The 19,006-nt window shown below is 42.1% G+C and overlaps 1 protein-coding gene across 1 annotated transcript in view; it reads left to right on the top strand.

Annotated features, from left to right (window-relative positions):
- FRAS1 (Fraser extracellular matrix complex subunit 1) overlaps window positions 1-19,006 on the top strand; it is a 463,438-nt gene that overhangs the window by 259,079 nt on the left and 185,353 nt on the right. Inside the window, exons 19-20 of the mRNA XM_029235334.1 lie at window positions 10,377-10,517; window positions 13,047-13,190. Coding sequence (XP_029091167.1) covers window positions 10,377-10,517; window positions 13,047-13,190 — 285 coding nt within the window. The remainder of the gene's footprint in view (window positions 1-10,376; window positions 10,518-13,046; window positions 13,191-19,006) is intronic.

Here is a 19,006-nt window from a genome sequence, read left to right as displayed (position 1 = left end):
AGATATTTGACGAAGATCCAAGTCTGGGATTGAAGGATGAAAAAATATAAAATTAACAAACAGTGACCAAAGAGAATATTGTTTATTATCAGCTGGAGAACAGTCTGTCTTTATTCATTCCTTCTACAAATGTTTCCTGAGTATCCCCTGGGTGCCAGGCATATTCTAGGGACTTGGGGTGCCCTCGTGAATGAGTCAGATGAAATCCCTGCTCTCATGGAATTTATATTCTAGTGAGAGAAACGGAAAATAACAAATGAATAACAACAGCAGCAACGAAACCCACGACATACACTTGGCTAGTGGTCTGTACTATGAAATCCACATCAGGGAGGTGGGGAAGACAGAGGGATGGGCTGAGGTAGGCTCCCAAGCAGAAGCACTTTGGTGAGATGGGGACAGAAACCTGCATGTGTTTTTCCTGCGTTTTTGGTTCACTCTCAGAAATGAACTTGGGTACTTCAGAAGATGGAGCTCTGACTTTATGCTTCTTTTATACACAGCCTCTGTGTTTTCAAAGTGTAGCTAGAGTTGCTGGTACGAAATAAAATCTGTCACTAATTGTAGAAGATAATTTGGAGGTGCTTTCAGTAGTCCGCCAAAATTGTACATGTTTAAATATTAATCTTGAGTATTAGCTGAAAGAAGGACTTGAGTAATTTTTTTTTTTTTTTTTTTTGCGGTACGCGGGCCTCTCACTGCTGTGGCCTCTCCCGTTGCAGAGCACAGGCTCTGGACGCACAGGCTCAGCGGCCATGGCTCACGGGCCCAGCCGCTCCACGGCATGCGGGATCCTCCCGGATCAGGGCATGAACCCCTGCACCAGCAGGCGGACTCTCAACCACTGCGCCACCAGGGAAGCCCCGGACTTCAGTAATTTTATCCAGAGTTCATCTCACCTGTTTAACTGATTACTCACTAGCATTGACAGATTCTAGTTTCTAAAACAAACAAAAACCCCAAGAAACACCTGTCAGTACCCTTGCACAAATAAAACAAAACAAATTAATAAAAACCAGGCCTTCCAAAACAAGATCAAGGACCATCCCTTACTTTTTCATTCATCTTCCCCACTAAGTTTCCATGCCTCTGGGAGCTGGTGTGAGTCTAAATGAGGTCTCCAGGGCAGAGCTAGGTAGGGACCCCTACGTTGCCCAACTCAGGGGCACTATTCTCACGGTAATTTATGTGACTGGTGACTTCTGGAGTCATTTAGTGACTGGGCAGCCCAGGGTGGATGGACAGGAGGAAGGACCTGGGACTCCTGTCACTGGGAGGCCTCTCCTCTCTCCTACGGGTATTCTTAAGATCAGGTCAGATTGCTCAACTTAGTCTCAGGTTCTCCTTTCAAAAAATCCTGTATTTTTATTTGCTAAATCTGGGTAACCTAGTAATAGATGTTTTGGGGTTTTTTGTCTATATTTTTTAAGTTTCTGTATATGTAAAATGCATGCAATGCGAAGAAATAAAAATTAGGATTTTTTAGAAGTTTATATAATCAAGAGATTATATAAAAGGGCAGAAGTTCTCCTTCCACTCTTGCTGAGGATTTTTTTTTTTTTCATTTAAGGGATTCAACTATTTTGAAGACCCAGTTTTTGGTTGAGGTCTCTCTGTAGAGCAGAACTTCTCAAAGGAAACTCCTGAGAATCTTGTTAAGACGTGGATTCAGATTTCGTAGGTCTGGGGTGGGTTCTGAGCTTCCGCGTTTATAACATGTTCCAGGTGAGGCTGATACTCCTGGTCCACAGACCATAGTTTGAGTAAGCAAAGTCTCTAACTAAAGAAGGAGGGTTTCCCTGGTGGCACAGTGGTTGAGAGTCCGCCTGCCGATGCAGGGGATACGGGTTCGTGCCCCGGTCTGGGAAGATCCCACATAGCCGCGGAGCGGCTGGGCCCGTGAGCCATGGCCGCTGAGCCTGCGCGTCCGGAGCCTGTGCTCCACAACGAGTGGAGGGCACAACAGTGAGAGGCCCGCGTACTGCAAAAAAAAAAAAAAAAAAAAGAAGGATAACTACACCACTTTATCATATCACTGGTGTAACTTCTTTCTAACGATAGCAGTTTTTAAAAAATCCTAATTTTTACTTCTTCTCATTGCATGCATTTTACATATTATAGAAACTTAAAAAATATAGACAAAAAACCCAAAAACATCTATTACTAGGTTTCCCAGATTTAGCAAATACAAATACAGGAGTTTTTAAAAATCTGATGTAAAATTCAATGCTAAAAATTTTGAAAGCCTCCATCAAATTACTTTAAAGGAAAAGATTGATTGCCAAAATCAGCCCAAGAAGACATAGAAAGCCTGAGTAAATCAAAAGTCATACTTAAAATGGAAAAGGTTAACAAAGAACTTCCTCAGAAAGAAGACTAAGCTTAGACAGTTTAATGTGTGAGTTATTAAAACCATCTAAAACCCAAATAAATAAATCTTATAAGATTATAAAATCCCAGAGCATAGAAAAAGATAGTATATTTTAGAATACACTTGTTTTTTGGTCCAGCATAACACTAATGCCAAAATTAGAGCATTAGAAAGAAAAAACTATAGATTCTAGATAAAATCCCTTTAAAAAGATCAAATTGAATTCAGAACTATGGTAAAAGTTCTAATGTTTATATAAGGTTATTTTAATACTGTATAAATCACCTCATATTGAGATATTAGATAATTTATCATGTCAAAATGTCAAAGGAGAAAAAATATGATCACAGTTATTCTCTGAAAATCTAACTAGATCCACAATTGATTCTTTTATTTAAATCATGATCTATTCTTCATATAAGGAAAAGCCTCTTAGTAAATCAGGAAGATGATTATATAAAAAATAGGATTAGGAAATAAAAATATTTAGCACATAAAAAATGAAATGTTTAGTATGCCCAAGTATTACCTGAGATATTCTAAAATATTTTACACTCTTTATCTGAAATTCAAATTTAACTAGGTGTCCTTTATTTTATCTGTAAATCCTACCTATAACCCTTCTATCTTCTATCCCTTTTAAACTTTTGATATAGATTCTTACAGTTATTTACACACACACACATATTTATATCACTTTATTGTTTATAAAATTCCATACAACCAAGAATTTGATCGTAAATCATGTGTGTTTATATTTACTTCCATTTTATAGATGAAGAAAGTGAGGCTTAGAATGAACCAACCAAAGAATAGTTTAGCAGTGGGGAATCCTGGGCTCTAATAGAGGACATGGTTGCTTAGGAAATATTTCCTTCTTTCCAAGCCTAGATCCTTTGTTCTTCATTTTGCCCTAGAGCTTTACAATTTAACTTCAGGCCAGGCCATCTCAATTAATGGTCCAGCTCAAACACCATGTCAACAACTGGGCAGTGGTGGAGCAGCATGGGATATGAACATAGTTGGGATGATTGGACTACCCACATAAATTGCCCCGATTCTGTGGCAAATTAATGATGGATTTGTTCAATTCCCATACAGTTCAGCAAGAGGGTTCAAGATAATATAATTTTGAGGAAATTACAAGTTTTATTTTAAAAATGAACTCTGGGGACTTTCCTGGTGGTCCAGTGGTTAAGTCTCCCAACTCCCAATACAGGGGGCCCGGGTTTGATCCCTGGTCAGGAACCGAGATCCCGCATGCCGCAACTAAAAAGAAAGATCCCGCATGCCACTACTAAGACCCGGCACAGCCAAATAAATAAGTATTTAATAAAAAAATTAAAATGAACTCTGTAGTACAATAATGAATTTTACCTACATATTTTCTAATGTATTATGTCAGTAGAAACATTGGACTTCAAAAAAGAATGCAGAGATAATAAACATCCCAGTGGCCCCCATTCCTGCATTGCTGGCTTTTCATTAAATTTAGAATGATCACAGAGCTTTGGTCAGGGAAACATCAGGGAGATTTTAGCAACTAAATTTTTCCAAGCCTTCTTTTTCCATCTTGAAGATAGTATTGCCTCCTTAGACGGATCTTACTGCATGGGGCAAAATTGCACAAAATCAATACAGGTTTGGTATGCATTTTTTTTCTAGTTTTATTGAGATATAATTGACATATAACATTGTATTAGTTTAAGCTGTACAACATAATGATTTGATATATGTTTATGTTGCAAAATGATCACCACAGTAGGTTTAGTGTCAACTAAACCTCACATAGTTGCAATTTTTTTTCTTGTGATGAGAATTTTTAAGATTTACTCTCAGCAACTTTCAAAAACACAATACAGTATTGTTAACTATAGTTGCCATGCTGTACATTAGATTCCCCAGGACTTATTTATCTTATAACTGGAAGTTTGTACCTTTTGACCACCTTCACTCATTTCCCCTCCCCTCAGCCTTCCCTACCCACCCCCAACAATCACCAGTCTGTTGTCTGAACCTTATCATTCAGCCTAGCTCTAGCTCTTGGTTGTGTCTTAAACTTTTGTGATTGTCCAAGTCACTTTCTTTGTTCTCAGTGGCACCCAGTAGGTAAGGGTGTGCAAAGCCCTGTCCCTGTCTCAAAAGGGAGGATCTCAGTCAGCATCTAGATGCTCTCTGATTGGATCTGGACCCTTCTGCAACGGCTTCTAAATTGTGCAAATGAACCTCTTTCAGAGAAAGTCTGGGAGGTGGGTTTTCTGTCCACTCCCTCTGCACTGAGCCCCGAGGACATGGGTAGCCAGTTAAGAACTGTTCCTCTGTTTGCTACAGTCCTACTAAATCCACGTACTCAAGCCCTGCTGATCACCAGAGTCTGGCCATCAAGGGGTGTGTCCTCTGGGCAGCAGCCACAAAAGCCAGGGCCCTCGAAGTGCACACAGGCTCTTTCCAGGAAGAAAGAGTGACCTGGAGCTGGGCAGAGGGAGGGCCTGACCTCGCGGCCAGCTCTCAGAAGAGGATTGCAGGCACTCAGCCTCTACGTGTGTTAAAGTAGAAGCCTGACCCTCAGGCTGCAGCTTTTAATGTATGCAAATACGTCTCTTTCAGGAAAAGACTGGGAGATGGGCATTTCTGACTGATGCCTCTGCCCTGAGCCCTGGGGGGACACAACCACCGCAAATCCTAGGCAGCTTGTGAAGAACTGTTTCTTTGTATGCTCTAGTCTTAGAGGTTTTCTGGATTCAAGCCCTTTTGGCTTTCAGAGTTAGAGTTTTGGGGTCCCATTTCTCAGGTGGAAGTCTTAAAGTTGGGGTGCTAGATGTTAGTTGTAAACCCTTAACTCCTCAGGGAGAAGCTGGGCGTTGTGAGTTCCCTCCTGATTGTATGTCTCTGCCTTCCTACCCGTTTTGATGTGGGTTTTTGTTTTTTTCTTTCCCCTCATTCATCTAATGTATAGGAGTTGCTCAGCTAGTTTCTGGATTTCTTTTAGAGGGAATTGTTCTGTGTGTAGCTGTAGATTTGGTATGACCATGGGAGGAAGTGAATTCAGGAGCCTCCTATGTTGCCATCTTGGACCAGAATGCCCATTTCTTTTTTTTTTTAATAAGAAAATTCATTGATTACTTTGATTAATTAATTAACTTGCTTTGGGTGAATGGGAAGAAATAAAGTACACTGTGGTATTTTGATCTATTTAGTTCTTACGATTCACCAAAGGCCTTAAGGCACAGACCTTTAATTAAAGAAATAAATGGGGAGGGGTCGGCGTGCTCTGTTTAAGAGTATGTTACTATTTATGAAGTTGGGATTCCCTTGCGTTAATTGAATAAAATACGTAGCATCTGTATTAAGCAACGGTCTTTAATGTACTCCCTGGAGTGCTGACATAGCTGTACAAATGCATGCCTTCTAGAAATGTTCCATCACTTTCCCCTTCTTGCTTTTATAGCATGGGTGTGCTAGGCTTTGGGGATAGAAAGACAAAAAAGATACAGACCATACCTTAAGGAAAGTGTGATCAAGTTGAGAAGAGTGGCACTGAACAAGTAATTAAAAGAACATGATACAGGTTGTAATGGCTGTAGGCACAAAATACAGGAAGAACACAAACAAGGAGACTGACTGTCGCGGGGAGAGGGTATGAGGAAAGATTTGCAAAGGAAAACCACATCATCCGGCTGTGGAGGATTAATGGGAATTTCACCAGGGAAGAAGATGGGAAAGGGCATTCTAGGCCAGGGAAACAGCAAGCGCAAAGGCATGGCGTATCTGGAGAAGCATCATGCATTTGGTACTCCTGCAGTATAAAGTCCAAAGGGGTGAGTTGTAGGGAGTGATACTGGAGACACGGGGGTGAGTCCTGTCATGAAGGGCTGTATGAGCTGTGCTCAGGAGTTTAGATGCTACAGCTTTTAGAGAACCAGTAAAAGATTTTAAGTAGGGGAATAATTTGGTCAGTTTGCATTTTATAGTGATCTCTCTGGCCGTGGTGTGGCAGGTAAGTTGGGAGAAACAGTGGGGCTGGTTAGAAAGCTGCTGCACTAATCCACATCAGGAGTGATGTTGAAGGTCTACACTGAGGGGCCATGAGGATGGTTAAATTGGGATGTTAGACAGAGATTTATGAAGTGCAAGTCAACCTACCTTGGCTGTGTCGTGGTGATGGAAAAGTAGAAGTCTTAAGGATCTCAGCATGAGTGTCTTGGTGAATGGTGGGGTAAAGGTGAGCCAGGGAATACAAATGGAAGACCAGGTAGGGGGTAGGATGATGGGCTGGAGGTGGATAACGAGTACAGTTTGGACAGAGGGAACGTGATGCCATAATTTATAACAAGTAGATAGCGATTGAGCTTGGAAATGGATACTGGTAGTATTGGGGGAATGAGGAATATGAGATACCGGTGAAACACCAAGCAGAGATATCCCTTAGGCAGTTAGATTTATGTGATTAGAGTTGAGGGTAAAAGTCAGAGCTGTACGCATAAATCTGGGACTCACCAGCATGGAGGTCATCATTAAAGCTATGGATGTTTGCCCAAGAGTGAGAAGAAAAGGGCAGAGGGTACAATTTTGGGAAGCTCCAGTATTCATGACGTAAACAGAGAAGGGCTGAAAAGAAAAGATCAAAGAGAAGGGAGACCTAGAAGTGTCTGCCAGTGTTTCCATCTGCCTACCCTGCCCCCCCACCTTCCTACTTGCCCACCCTTTCAGTCAGCAGAAACTCATTTACTGAGAACTTGTGACATGCCCAGGACAGGTATTGCGGGAGTCACAGAGATGGAGATGTGATTTTTACTCTTTAAGGGTTCCCAATCTAGTGCGGTGTTGGGGAGGTACGTTAGATCATGTTCATTAAAAAAAGAAAGAAGAAGGAAAAGAAGGGTGAGGGAAAGAGGGAGAGCGCTTTTATTTGATTTCACTCCTTTTAATGTTCATCCCTCATCACAGTATTCCTACTGCATATCCTAGAGGATTTTGATATTTACATCATAATTTGAAAGACGTCTACCTCCAAAAATTGTTTTGACTTGAAAAGCCAGGAAATTTTATATATGAAAATTGGGATGCTGGCCCACTTTTTGCGTTATTAAAAAGAAAAAAAAATGTAGTAGTGTTCATTGTCTGAAATTTAAATAGAAAATAGAATGAACAAAAAATTGATATGTTTTAATTGTTTGGGGTAAAATTTTTACCGGAGTCAGGTTGACTGGAATTTACGACCATCTGAGGACACTTTTAGTACTGACACTATTAGTGCTTAAGCAGCTCAGTTATGCTTTTTCAGAAATATACTCAGCCATCAACCGGAAAGCCACTCTCTAAACATGTAGTGTTACGTGGAGAAATTATTCATAGAACTTTTTTCAGATCTCTAACATATATGCCCTGTAATGGAGTTAGTCTTCCTTGAAGGATCTTAGACTTCAAACCAGAACTGCTGCTATGAAATCATTCCATAGCATGATAGACCCTCATAAAAGTCACTGAAATAGTGTAGACATTTCCAAAACCAGCACAGAATTGAAATTTCATGAGCTTTTTTTAAAGATGCAAATGCCTGTAGTTACAGAAAGAGAGTATCATAAAGAAAAAAATACATTGAGAGGAAGGTCACCCAGCATATCTTTTTCCCTCTGTGCCACACAGCAACTAACTAGCTCATTATCTATTTGGTTCTTAAACATTTCTAACGAAGGCAATTCTGAAATCTGCCGTGGGGATGTCCGGTGAGGCTTATTTCTAAAATCTACTGGGAGGCAAAGGGCCTTTCTCCTGGAATTCTTGGCCCATCAACCTTTCAACTCATTTGTCCTCATTGCTTTCTTGTTTTATATAATTCAATAACAATCTTTATTCACATTGAACCAGGTTATCACATTGATTTTGTGACCGAATGGAATGAGATGAAATAAGTTGTGTGCTCATAATACGTTAATTCACCTTCTCCCAGTTTTCAATTCCACAATGATACGCTTTGATTTCCTATTTATTAAGGAGGTATAACAGGAAGAGCTAGAAAATTTAGCAATCTTGTAAAGTCTAATATGAACATATTAGTATTATCACAAATATATTTAAGTATGTAGAAGTATGTTGCTTCCCCACATCATCGTGGAAGGCTTTGTGTTGACAATATAAATTTAGCTGGTTTTTGAAATATTGCCACCTGACTTTCTATTACATGCTGTTTCACTTTGCGTTAAACGTCTTAAATAATGAGCTAATGTGTACCCCTCCTTTATAATATTTGCTTAGCTATTCTATTTTTTTTTAAAGAGGAAATATTTTCCCAGTGATTCTGAAAATACTTGGAAAAAAATTACTGTGACTTGTGCTATTAGAGTTGTTAACGAGGCAATGTAAAAAAAAAAAAGGAAATTATTTTAAAACGTGGAACTCTGGCTCTGTTTTTCATAGAGTAATAAATACTGTTGAACAGATAGAAAGTTCTGCAATGTATCCAGGGAGGATAATCAGAGTTTTACCAACCAGTAAGGTGGGGTGTACTGCCCAATCCAAATGGGTCCTGGCCTTAACTCAGGAGCAGGGTCCTGGAGGCCTCCTGGTACAGGTATTAAACCTTTAGGTTCTGGGTTATGGATGAAGCAGGGTGCCAGGGTGGAGCACGAGACGGCTTAGGACAGCATCGTATACCAGCCATATACCAGGAGTTTTGTACTTTAACAGCCAGTTAAACTACTGGACCAGGACATCCTAGCTCGTAACAGCCCCACATAAATCAAAGATTGAAATTTGCATTTTTATTGGGGGTTGGTGGAAATGGAGACCTCAGTGGGGTAAAATCCCATCTGGTTCTTCCAAGCTGCTGGTCTCTAAATAAATCTTCCAGGTGTTTGATAGAGGGGGCAGAGGAGGCAAAGAGGAGACTGAAGGTAGTGTCCCCGCAGGCTGTGAATCTTGTCCATTGGAGAGAAGGTGGCCTGAAATGCATGGGGTCATCCCATGCATTGTCTTACAGTTGTTTCCCCAGCACCTAGACCTACCTGAGGCTTAGTAACAAATGAATGAATGAATGATTGGAGGTGAATGACCGGCTGTTTCAAATCGTAGATTTTGTTATTATTCAGATACGGTGAGGCCAAAAGATCAAGAGACGATTGCTATAGGAGAGAGAGTTTGTTACTCACAGTTCCCAAGAGGAAGGGCATGTCACATCATGCAGGGGCCACACAGGGAAGCACTAGAGTTGGTCAGGAGGCAGAAGGAGCGAGGGGAAGACGTGGGCAAGAGGCTTTATCGTGGTTTCCGTGGGAAGAAACGAGTGAGGCAGGGTAAACAACCCATGGAGTGTCCACAGCAGTACGTATAGTTTATGCCCTCATTTTATACATGACGGAGAGGGACGCTTGAGAAATTATATACCTTAGTCGAGGTCACAGAGAGTTGTGATGTGATACTCTTATTCTCTGTTGTACTCCATCCCCCATTTATCATATTCCAGTTACATGCTTGTGTGTTTGTTGATGCAGCTGGTTGGGCCGCTCGAAATGTTGGACAGTTCTTCTCACCTGTGTGTGTTCTGTCGCCATGAGAGAGTAGACATCATATTAAACCTTTGTGGAGTCAGTAAGTAAGGCTCCCGTCACCTTTCTCTTTAATTTGCACAGCCTGGTCAGCGGCCCATTGATGTGTGATGGTAGAGGCACTGTGTTGAGGCAAGGAGACCTGTTGTGGCTTGCTGTTCTTTATCTGACATTCTCTGAGAATGGGAACATGGGAAGAAAGAAATGGATGACTCTGCAAGTGGTGATTTCCGTTTTGCGGCATTTATGCCTTTCTTAATCTGGGTTCCGCAGATGCTTGCTTTGTAGGGTACATCCTTGAGAAAGAAGTATGTGAGATGTGTGCCCTGTCCTTGGAAAAATAGCTCAGTGAATGCGCAGAACTTCTATCGATGCAGGAATGTTAACAGGAGGGACAGAGCTACTGTCCTTGTCGAATGGTGGCTTTCCTGATTGTCTCCTCTGCTCTATCTTCCTTCCAGCTTGCCACCAATCCTGTTTTGGGTGTGCAGGGAAGAGCCCGCATAACTGCACAGCCTGCTGGCCTTCCCACGTGCTGTTGGTTGGGCAGTGCCTCTCCCAGTGCCCAGATGGGTACTTTAACCTGGAAGGCAGTTGTACAGGTGAGTATGTAACATGCTGGGGCATATTCCCTGTGCCCATGTTTTATCTTCATAATGCAACCCGACTCGGTAATTAGAAACCTTGTCATACCAGGGGACTAGGAATGGGCTGTGAATCCTTGTCTTGAACTTGTAGGAGTCAAGGGATAGAGTGAGGGGAACAAGTGAAATTCTGTTCATCCAATAGGGAAGTGTGGACGAAATGAAAAATTAGAATCAGCTTTACCCTCTTCATACAGTGAGGGGTGGATTTAATGGTGGTGTTCATCACGGAGATGAGCTACCACAGGTTCTCATGCATTTTTGTGGGATCAGGCGTTTGGCATTGCCTCTGCAGGTCTCTGCCCTCCTTCGCCTGGCTGCAGCCTAATAGAGCAAAAGGAGAGAGAGGTATTTATTTTCTTCCTTGACATGTCAGTCCAATATGTGTTTTTGTTTTTTGCGGTACACGGGTCTCTCACTGTTGTGGCTTCTCCCGCTGCGGAGCACAGACTCTGGACGCGCAGGCTCAGCGGCCTTGGCTCACGGGCCCGGTCGCTCCGTGGCATGTGGGATCCTCCCGGACCGGGGCACGAACCCGTGTCCCCTGCATCGGCAGGCAGACTCTCAACCACTGCGCCACCCGGGAAGCCCAGTCCGATATGTTTTTAAGAGCACCTTTATATTTCAGTGACAGAGGTTCAAGAAATTGCCAGTTCAGATTAGTGCAGGGTTTTGTTGGACTCGACAAAATACTAAAATTTAAGCACCTTACTGTAGCCCTGTGTTTTCTTGTATCTACAGAAAAAAATGACAAGACAAAACACATTCTATCATGATTATGGTTTTATTTCTAAAAAGAGAGTGTTGAGGCCAACTTACAGGAAAAAGCCCATAGGTTATGAAGTCGTTTGGTATGTGTTTCTGGAATCGGAAGACAGGTAGTAAATGTATAAAATATTTTTGAAATAAATTAACACTTGTAAGATTCATCTGGCCTCCAACACCAAAGAGGAAATTTGATGCGAACACAGATTTAGACCATTGAAGATCACTATTGTATTCCTTCTGGAATTGTCTTCTTCCACTAGCTTTTTAGTCTCTGTAGGCCCCTGATGGGTTGCTTTACTTGAAACACTCTATCAAGCTCAGTGGTGGTGGCTGGGGGGGGGGGGGTTCCTGGTTTCTTTGTCACTGGGGTTGTGTTTGAAAACTGTGGTCTGTCCTTATGTGCTCTCACCCTCGCCCAGTTGGTTTTCGTGTGTGGAGAATTGTTTGGGGAGGAAAGTCTGAGTAGCTCTAACTCTTCTCTGTCTGTGCCTCTGCCTGCTTGAAACCCGCAGATGGAGGGCACCGCGGGCGGCAGGGCACCAAGGTCACTGGAAATATTCTGGCAGGGAGGAAGCCCTGTGCGGTGGGAGAACGTCCCGAGAGCGCTAGTATCTTTTGGACGTGCGTTTGCAAAGTTAAGAGCCTCAGGAATGTAGAAGAGGTGATAGTTCATGCTAGCCTTCTAATCAGCAGTTCATTTTCTTGCTTGCTTGCTTTTTTTTTTTTTTTTCCCCTATAACTCCTTATCTTCCCTTGGCCTCCCGCCAGAAGACATGAGAGGCAGTTGACTTTACTGGAACTCTGTGCCTTTTCTTCCCACCAGCTCTGTGCCAGAAGGGAATTCTTTGTCATCAGTTCCAGCAAGCTCTACCCAGCTCCAGCCCTTCACCTCTCCTCCTCTTGGAATCAGACAGGCTCAGACCTTCTCGTCCTTGGCAGAGAAATCCTTCCATCTCCTTCCATGCTGCCCACCTTGGCAGCACAAGTGCAGCCACAGCTGCAACCTTCTTTGATTCTTTGCCATCCTTATCTTTATTGCCTACACTTACTGGGACTCACTGCTCTTTTTCAGTGTAGTACCTCTCAGTAATTAGGTGGTTTTTCTGGGGAAAACCGCTTTGACAGTTTTGTCTAAGGGACTGAACTTCAAACATGGCTCAGGATAACCTCCAGAAAGAGGCCTTTTTCAGTTCTTTGTATTTTAATTAAGCGTTGCTGCTGAAACAGGCATCCAGGCTGTGGCCTGGAGGGAGAGCACGGCTGGCATCCGACTCCAGTGAGAAGTTTTAGTTTCCCCTGCTGTGGATGGTTCCCCCTTTTCCTGCCCGGGATTTCTAAGAAGCAAAATGTCTCCCTCTTCTGCCTGTCTCGCTCTTTGAATTTTAGAGAGGGACAGTCTTACCACTTGCTTTTCTGCTTTGTAATTTTGACCTGAACTTTCTTACTTATATAGATGGGGATGGTCATGCTGAGCAGCCAATTCCCCTCATTCAGTGGTTCTAGATTCCACGTTCTGTTCATGGCCAGTGTTTTCACTGACACTAGAAATGCCGTCTTTCGGTCAATGCCTAAGGGTGTGCCAGGCTTGCTCAAGAATCTTCCCAAGATGATTAGTATTTGAAGTCTGCTCTTAGTGTAATTTGTGGAGTACATTAAGTACTTCATGTGTTTACATGCTGAGCTGCTAATTCCAATCCTGGTTCTTGTTTTACCTTCTAGAGTGCCACCCCACCTGCAGGCAGTGCCACGGCCCATCGGAATCTGACTGCATCTCCTGTCACCCTCACGTTACTCTGGCTGCTGGGAGCTGCAGGACCAGCTGTAAAGAGGAGCAGTTCCTCAGCCTCGTGGGCTACTGTGCTGGTGAGTGAGACCCCCTTCGCAGTCTCAGAAATCACTAGCCAAATGCTCGGGTTCCTCCTGCCAGGCTCCAGGAGGCTCTCGTATTTGTCCTTTGTCATCAGAATAAGAGCTCTCTTTGGAAGATATTTGTCTAATGTCTGAAAACTCACTTCACTGCTTCCTATCAGACATTTAGTAAGTATCTGTGGATTCAACTGGAATCTTCTAATAATACTCTTGCAATTCCTGAGAAAACTTAGACCCTCATATTAATGAAGATTGAAGTCATGATAATGGTTCCTTACGTGCGTGTGGTGCACTTCAGCTTAAGAGAGCAAGAAGTATATTCAAAACAGTCACTCAGAGGACGGTCGCCCTCTTGTCTACATTATCTCCTGCTGTGGGGAAACTTTGTCATCAGCCCCAGGCACAAAAATATAGGGAGATTCACCTAGAAGTAAATCACTTGCTTCAGGAGATGGGATTTTTTTCCTCCTCAGTTTAGTACTCAGATCTCAAAAAGAAATAAGTCAGGAAAGCAGCCTGGAATTTGGATAATGATGAAGGAGCCATGCAGTGTTTGTGTTCATCCATCCATTCCTACAACAAATAACTAATGGTCAGATGCTCCGAATAACAACAACAACAAAAATAGGATGAATAAGACCATTATTTGTCCAGTGGTTAGGACTCCGAGCTTTCGCTGCTGAGGGCCCAGGTTCAATACCTGGTCAGGGAACTAAGATCTCACAAGCCGTGCGGTGCAGCCAAAAAAAAAAAAAAGACTAGACATTAGGGTCCAAGATCTATACCTTAGGAAGACTGAACTGTCGAGAGCGGGGCTACAGCCAAAACAGGCTGGAATTCAGGGTAAAACCCGATTATTGAGAATGCAGACCTTTTAGAGGCAATGGAAGGTAGAAGCTCAGAGATTCCAGGCTTTAGACAAATGTGATACCCCACCGCTGTAGGGTGTGAGCTGTTTGCCAGTCCTGCCATTGTAGTCAGGATTGACTTGGGAAGTGGGCAAATAGGAGGCATTAGTGCCTCCCCTTGAAGAGGAATCTGGCAAGGGCGGATCTAACTGGTATTATAGTTTGTAAGCTTGACTTCAGCTACTGATTCTTACTTTAGGATACAAAAGAGCAGCTAGTAAGAGGTTCCTAACATGGTTAAAGCACATTAGTGGATATTTTTTGAGAATCTACTGAGTCCAGGGTGCTGAGTTGCTGTTTGAGGGGTCACAGAGATCTTCCAGGCTACTTAAGGAGGTAAACCAAAGACACAAGTACAGCTAACAAATAGTACAAAGCAATTTATGGATAATAACATCGATAGGCAGAATGGGTTGTAGGAGTTCAGAGGAGGGAGAAATAAAAGATCTGGAAAGCATTGTGGAGGAGACGGGGCCTAAAGTTCTTCCTGAAGAATAGCTAGGATTCTGTTAGACAGAGGGAAACAAGGCGGGCTTTCCAGATGTGGTTCTACCAGGAGATGGGCGCAGGGGGTAGAACATGTGGGCCATTCATGGCCAGTGAGAGTGGTCCAACCTGGCTGAAGGACAGTGGTTTGAATTAAGGCATATTAGATGAAATGGTTGGAAAATTTAAGTTGGAACCAGGGTATAGAGAACTCAAAGTTCTAGGCTGAAAAATTTGGACTGACTCTTGTGGGCAATAGGGCTATGAGAGTTTTAGGGGTGACTGTGATAACTAAGACTATGTCATAGGCAGGAAATCTTCAAGCTTTTTGGAAGATAGATTGTAGTGAGGAGAGATTATAGTCAGAGAGAGACATTAGAAGGTTGAACCTTCATAATGGCTTTTCTATTTCCAATCTATTCTGCATGTGGACCCTAAAAATTTTATGCTGGGACATATTTTATAAATAAATGTTTATAATGTATATAAATAAGGAGATTGGAAAAATTTAACTTCTAATCAACTCTGTTCCCTCCAATGTCCAGAGCCCTCTGATGGTAAAGTAGGTGATTAGGAATTGCATTAATTTTTTAAGGCTTATAAGGGACCACTAGAATAAAGGACCATGGGACTATAAATGACTCTGAAAGTCCCCAGCCCTAGATGAGCAGGTGCCACTAAAATAAGCTGGAAGGGACACACCTTGGCTGTCCTGAGATTAGGTATATTAAGTGAAGGTTTTAAATAAGGTAACCCATTGTCTAGTGCTTGGAAATCCTTTGTTGAGTTGAGAATGGCATAACAATATTTGTTACAGAAAATTTTGACGGGTAATTTCAGTTGTTGATCTTTTGGAGAAGTGCACTGACCCCAAAGTTTAATTATATATATATATATATATATATATATGCCCTTTCCAAACACATCCCGATTCTCTCTGTAACACTGTAATGCATTCATTCGTTTATGGCTTCATCAAGCATTTTTTAAGCACACGCTCCATACCAGGCACTGTGCTAGGCTCAGGGGAGGCCCAGATGAATAAGATAAAGTGCTTGCATTCAAGAAATGTACTGTATAGTGAAGGGAGGAGATATGTGTTGAATATGTTATTACTGTGGCTATGAGATGAGCCTGTGGGACAGCACCCTAACCCAGACTGGAGTGTGTGTGTGTGTGTGTGTGTGTGTGTGTGTGTAGTGCTGGCTGGGTACTGAAGGCTTTCTGGAATATGTCATAACTGAGATGATTTGGAAACATGAGTAAGAATTAGAGGGGTTTGGAGATTCGGAGGGGAGAGCATTCCAGAAGATGAGCCAAAGAATATTTTCTATTCAGGCACCAGCCAAGAGTTAAGTAGAATGCCAGCCCCGAGTACGGAGGTGCTGTGACCTGAAGCAGAAGGAAGCAAGGCAGGTCACGAGGGCCTTTGTATGTTCTGTTTAAGAAGAATATGCTTTGTTATCAAGGCTGTGGGGATCTCTTGAAGGTTTTTAAGGAGGGAAATGTTATGATTACGTTTCTGCAAAGAGAAAGATCTGCAGAAGATTGCGTAGAAGAAGGCCTGGGGGCAGAAAGACCTTTAGGAGGGAGTTGTGAGAATTCAGATGAGAGATGAAGCCCTTTGATGAGAAAAGTGCTGAGGGGGATGAAAAGCAAGAGGCATGGCTTCAATAAGCATTAATTATACATTAGGTTGACCTATGGGGCATTGCTGTTTTGTGGGCAAAACCTGGTCAAATACTGGCAATTTTTATATGGTTCAACCTAATAGAAGCAGCAGAAGTTGGTGATCTTTTAGCCCTCAGGCTGAGGGAGAGGGAGTTTGGGGGATGATTTCTGGCCAAGTAAATTCAACGAATGGGAGCATTATTTACCAAGGGCCAAAATAGGAAGATAATGTGTTTGAGCTTGGGCAGGTTGGACCCTTGGACATCTGGGGTAGCTGTCCAGGAGGACGGTGAAAGTCTAAGTGCTTGCTGAACATAGCCACCTCGAGCTTATCTGCTATCTCCATTTTACCCTAAACCTAAGGTCCTGGAACTCTTTTTTTAGCTGAGGTGTTGCTTCAGTCAGTTGTATAACCTCCTGGAGCATTTCAATGACTTTTATCTAAACTCAGGAAGGTGCTGGGAGGATCCCTAGTGATAGACAAAGCAGAAGGTAATTCACCCCTGCAGTGCGGTCAGTAGAGTGTATTTCCATCATCCTTGGGAAGGTCTAACTGTGGAAGCCCTGGAGAAGCACCCTCTCTGCTCCCTCTACCGTGTGTGAGCTTTGCAGGGTGGTAGCATTTACTCACAGGATTTATTCTCTATCTGAGCTGTACCTAAGATCATCATCAGAGACCTCTTAATTGCACTTAGCTGTTTAAGGAAGAAAATTACATCTAATCTATCACACAGACAAGAATAAACACGTCCTGGGAAGAGGTCCAATAACCTCAATGTGTTATGACATGTGGAGATGTCATACGTGTGGGGTTTTTTCCCTTCAAGTCTATCAAAGCAAATATACAGTTTGTGAGAATAGGCCAGAGGTGACGGCTTTCAGCAAAGATGAATGAACTGGGGTGAAAAAAACCAGGTTTTGTCTTCATAGATTTTTGTTCTTTATATTTTGCCCGCATCTCAACAAAGTTTTCCCCAAATTTCAAAGCCTGGGGTGTTCCCTCCATTTGTCTTTCTCAGCTAAAACCTTTCTCCTGTTCATAGAAGAGGGTGAGAATTAAAAAGAAAACATGAAGGAGAAATATCCAAATGAAGATGCATTAAAAAAATGCCTCGGGCTTTCTGGAATGTCTAATGGGAAGGTTGTACTTTTTAATTCTTACGTAGAAAAGGAGATAATACTTAGAGTAATATTGTAGAGGGGAAGACTGCAAAATTTTATATATATATTTTACTTTTAATTGAAGTATAGTTGATTTACAATATTGTGTTAGTTTCAGGTATACAGCAAAGCGATTCAGCTAAACATCCATATATGTATATATCTTTTTTTAAATTCTTTTCCATTATAGTTTATTACAAGATATTGAATACAGTTCCCTGTGCTCTACAGTAAATCCTTGTTGTTTATCCCTTTTGTACATGGTGGTGTGCATCTTTTAATCCCATACTCCCAGTTTATCCCACCTAGCCTTCCCCTTTGGTAACCGTAGGTTTGTTTTCTATGAAGACTGCAAAATTTTAAATAGCTGATTTGTTAGGATGGTAGAATTCTAGGGGATTAAACATTTTTTTAATGCAGTACTGTTTTAAATGCTGGTTTGTTTTCTTCATAAATCTGTACCAGAATGTAAGCAAAAGAAGACAAGTGACAGTAAAGAAATATTGCTCTGAGAATTTTCATATTGTACTCCATGGTAGTTGAGTTCTAGGCAATGGTTAATAGGTGTTACATGCAAAAATGTCTCATGACTGAATAAATTTAGGAAACTCTCGGTTAAATAAAGCAGCTTTCTTTATTTCAGGATTTCTCAAAACCTCAACTAAGCAGATGTGCATTGTGAATCTCTGAGATGAAGGAGGCTGCCCATCATTTGCCAAACATTTCACTGCAGACCCCTTCCTCCGATTTATTATAGACTCTCACAGGGCTAACCAGTGCTTTGCAAAACAATCTTTGAGAAGCCCTGCACTAGCTGATGTTAATATGTTGGACAATTTGTTGGCACTCCCTAAAGGTAAAATGAAATACTCAACCTATACTCAGATTGTGGACTTCCTTCCTTCCATCCCTCAGTGTGTCCCTCCCTTGCGTCCTTTCTTCCTCCCTTCTCTTCTCTGTGGGCAAGCAGAGGGGGCCCCAAGAATTCTCAGGGTTGCCACTCTCTTGACTGCTGGGAGCATCAAAGAGCAATCCGTAATTATCCTCTAGCATTGGGTCTGAGAAGTGTTTGCTCTCTGAACCTGAGCTGACTGATTAGAAAACCTGTTAACATTTTTCTTCCAAATCATTAAAAAGAAAACAAAACCTTTTGAGTCCCTTCTACAATTTTCCCCATTCATTGTCACTCATTTCTGAAAGAGGAGCCTGAAAAACATGGTGAAAAAGTTGAAATGCACAGATTAAAAGAGCAACAAATCCTTGTTTTGGAATAAGCTGATAGAACTGCAACACTGAGTAATGAAAAAAACAAAACAGTTCAAATCGAACATCGTTAAGGACTGGGAAAGAGCCCTGCATGAGCCAGTGCACAGCTCTCTGCCTCCAGATACTCTGACTTGAAGCCAGAGAGGTGGGAGCCAGTTCTGTTTTTTAGTAGTTTCTGCATGTAGGGAAAGTGGGTTGGCACTGCTCTACATCTTGCTGTAGCTGCTCCTGGGGCTGTAAGCTGAAAGAAGGAAAGAGGCACACACTAAAACATGTAGCAGTTACTACCTTATTTTCATCATCAAAATCCTACCCATC

This window comes from Monodon monoceros, unplaced genomic scaffold (genome assembly GCF_005190385.1).
Source record: "Monodon monoceros isolate NGI ecotype Baffin Bay Population unplaced genomic scaffold, NGI_Narwhal_1 Super_Scaffold_20, whole genome shotgun sequence".
Taxonomy (NCBI): Eukaryota; Metazoa; Chordata; class Mammalia; order Artiodactyla; family Monodontidae; genus Monodon; species Monodon monoceros.
The sequence above is the reverse complement of the archived record's forward strand: the minus strand, read 5'-3'. Positions and strand labels throughout refer to the sequence as shown.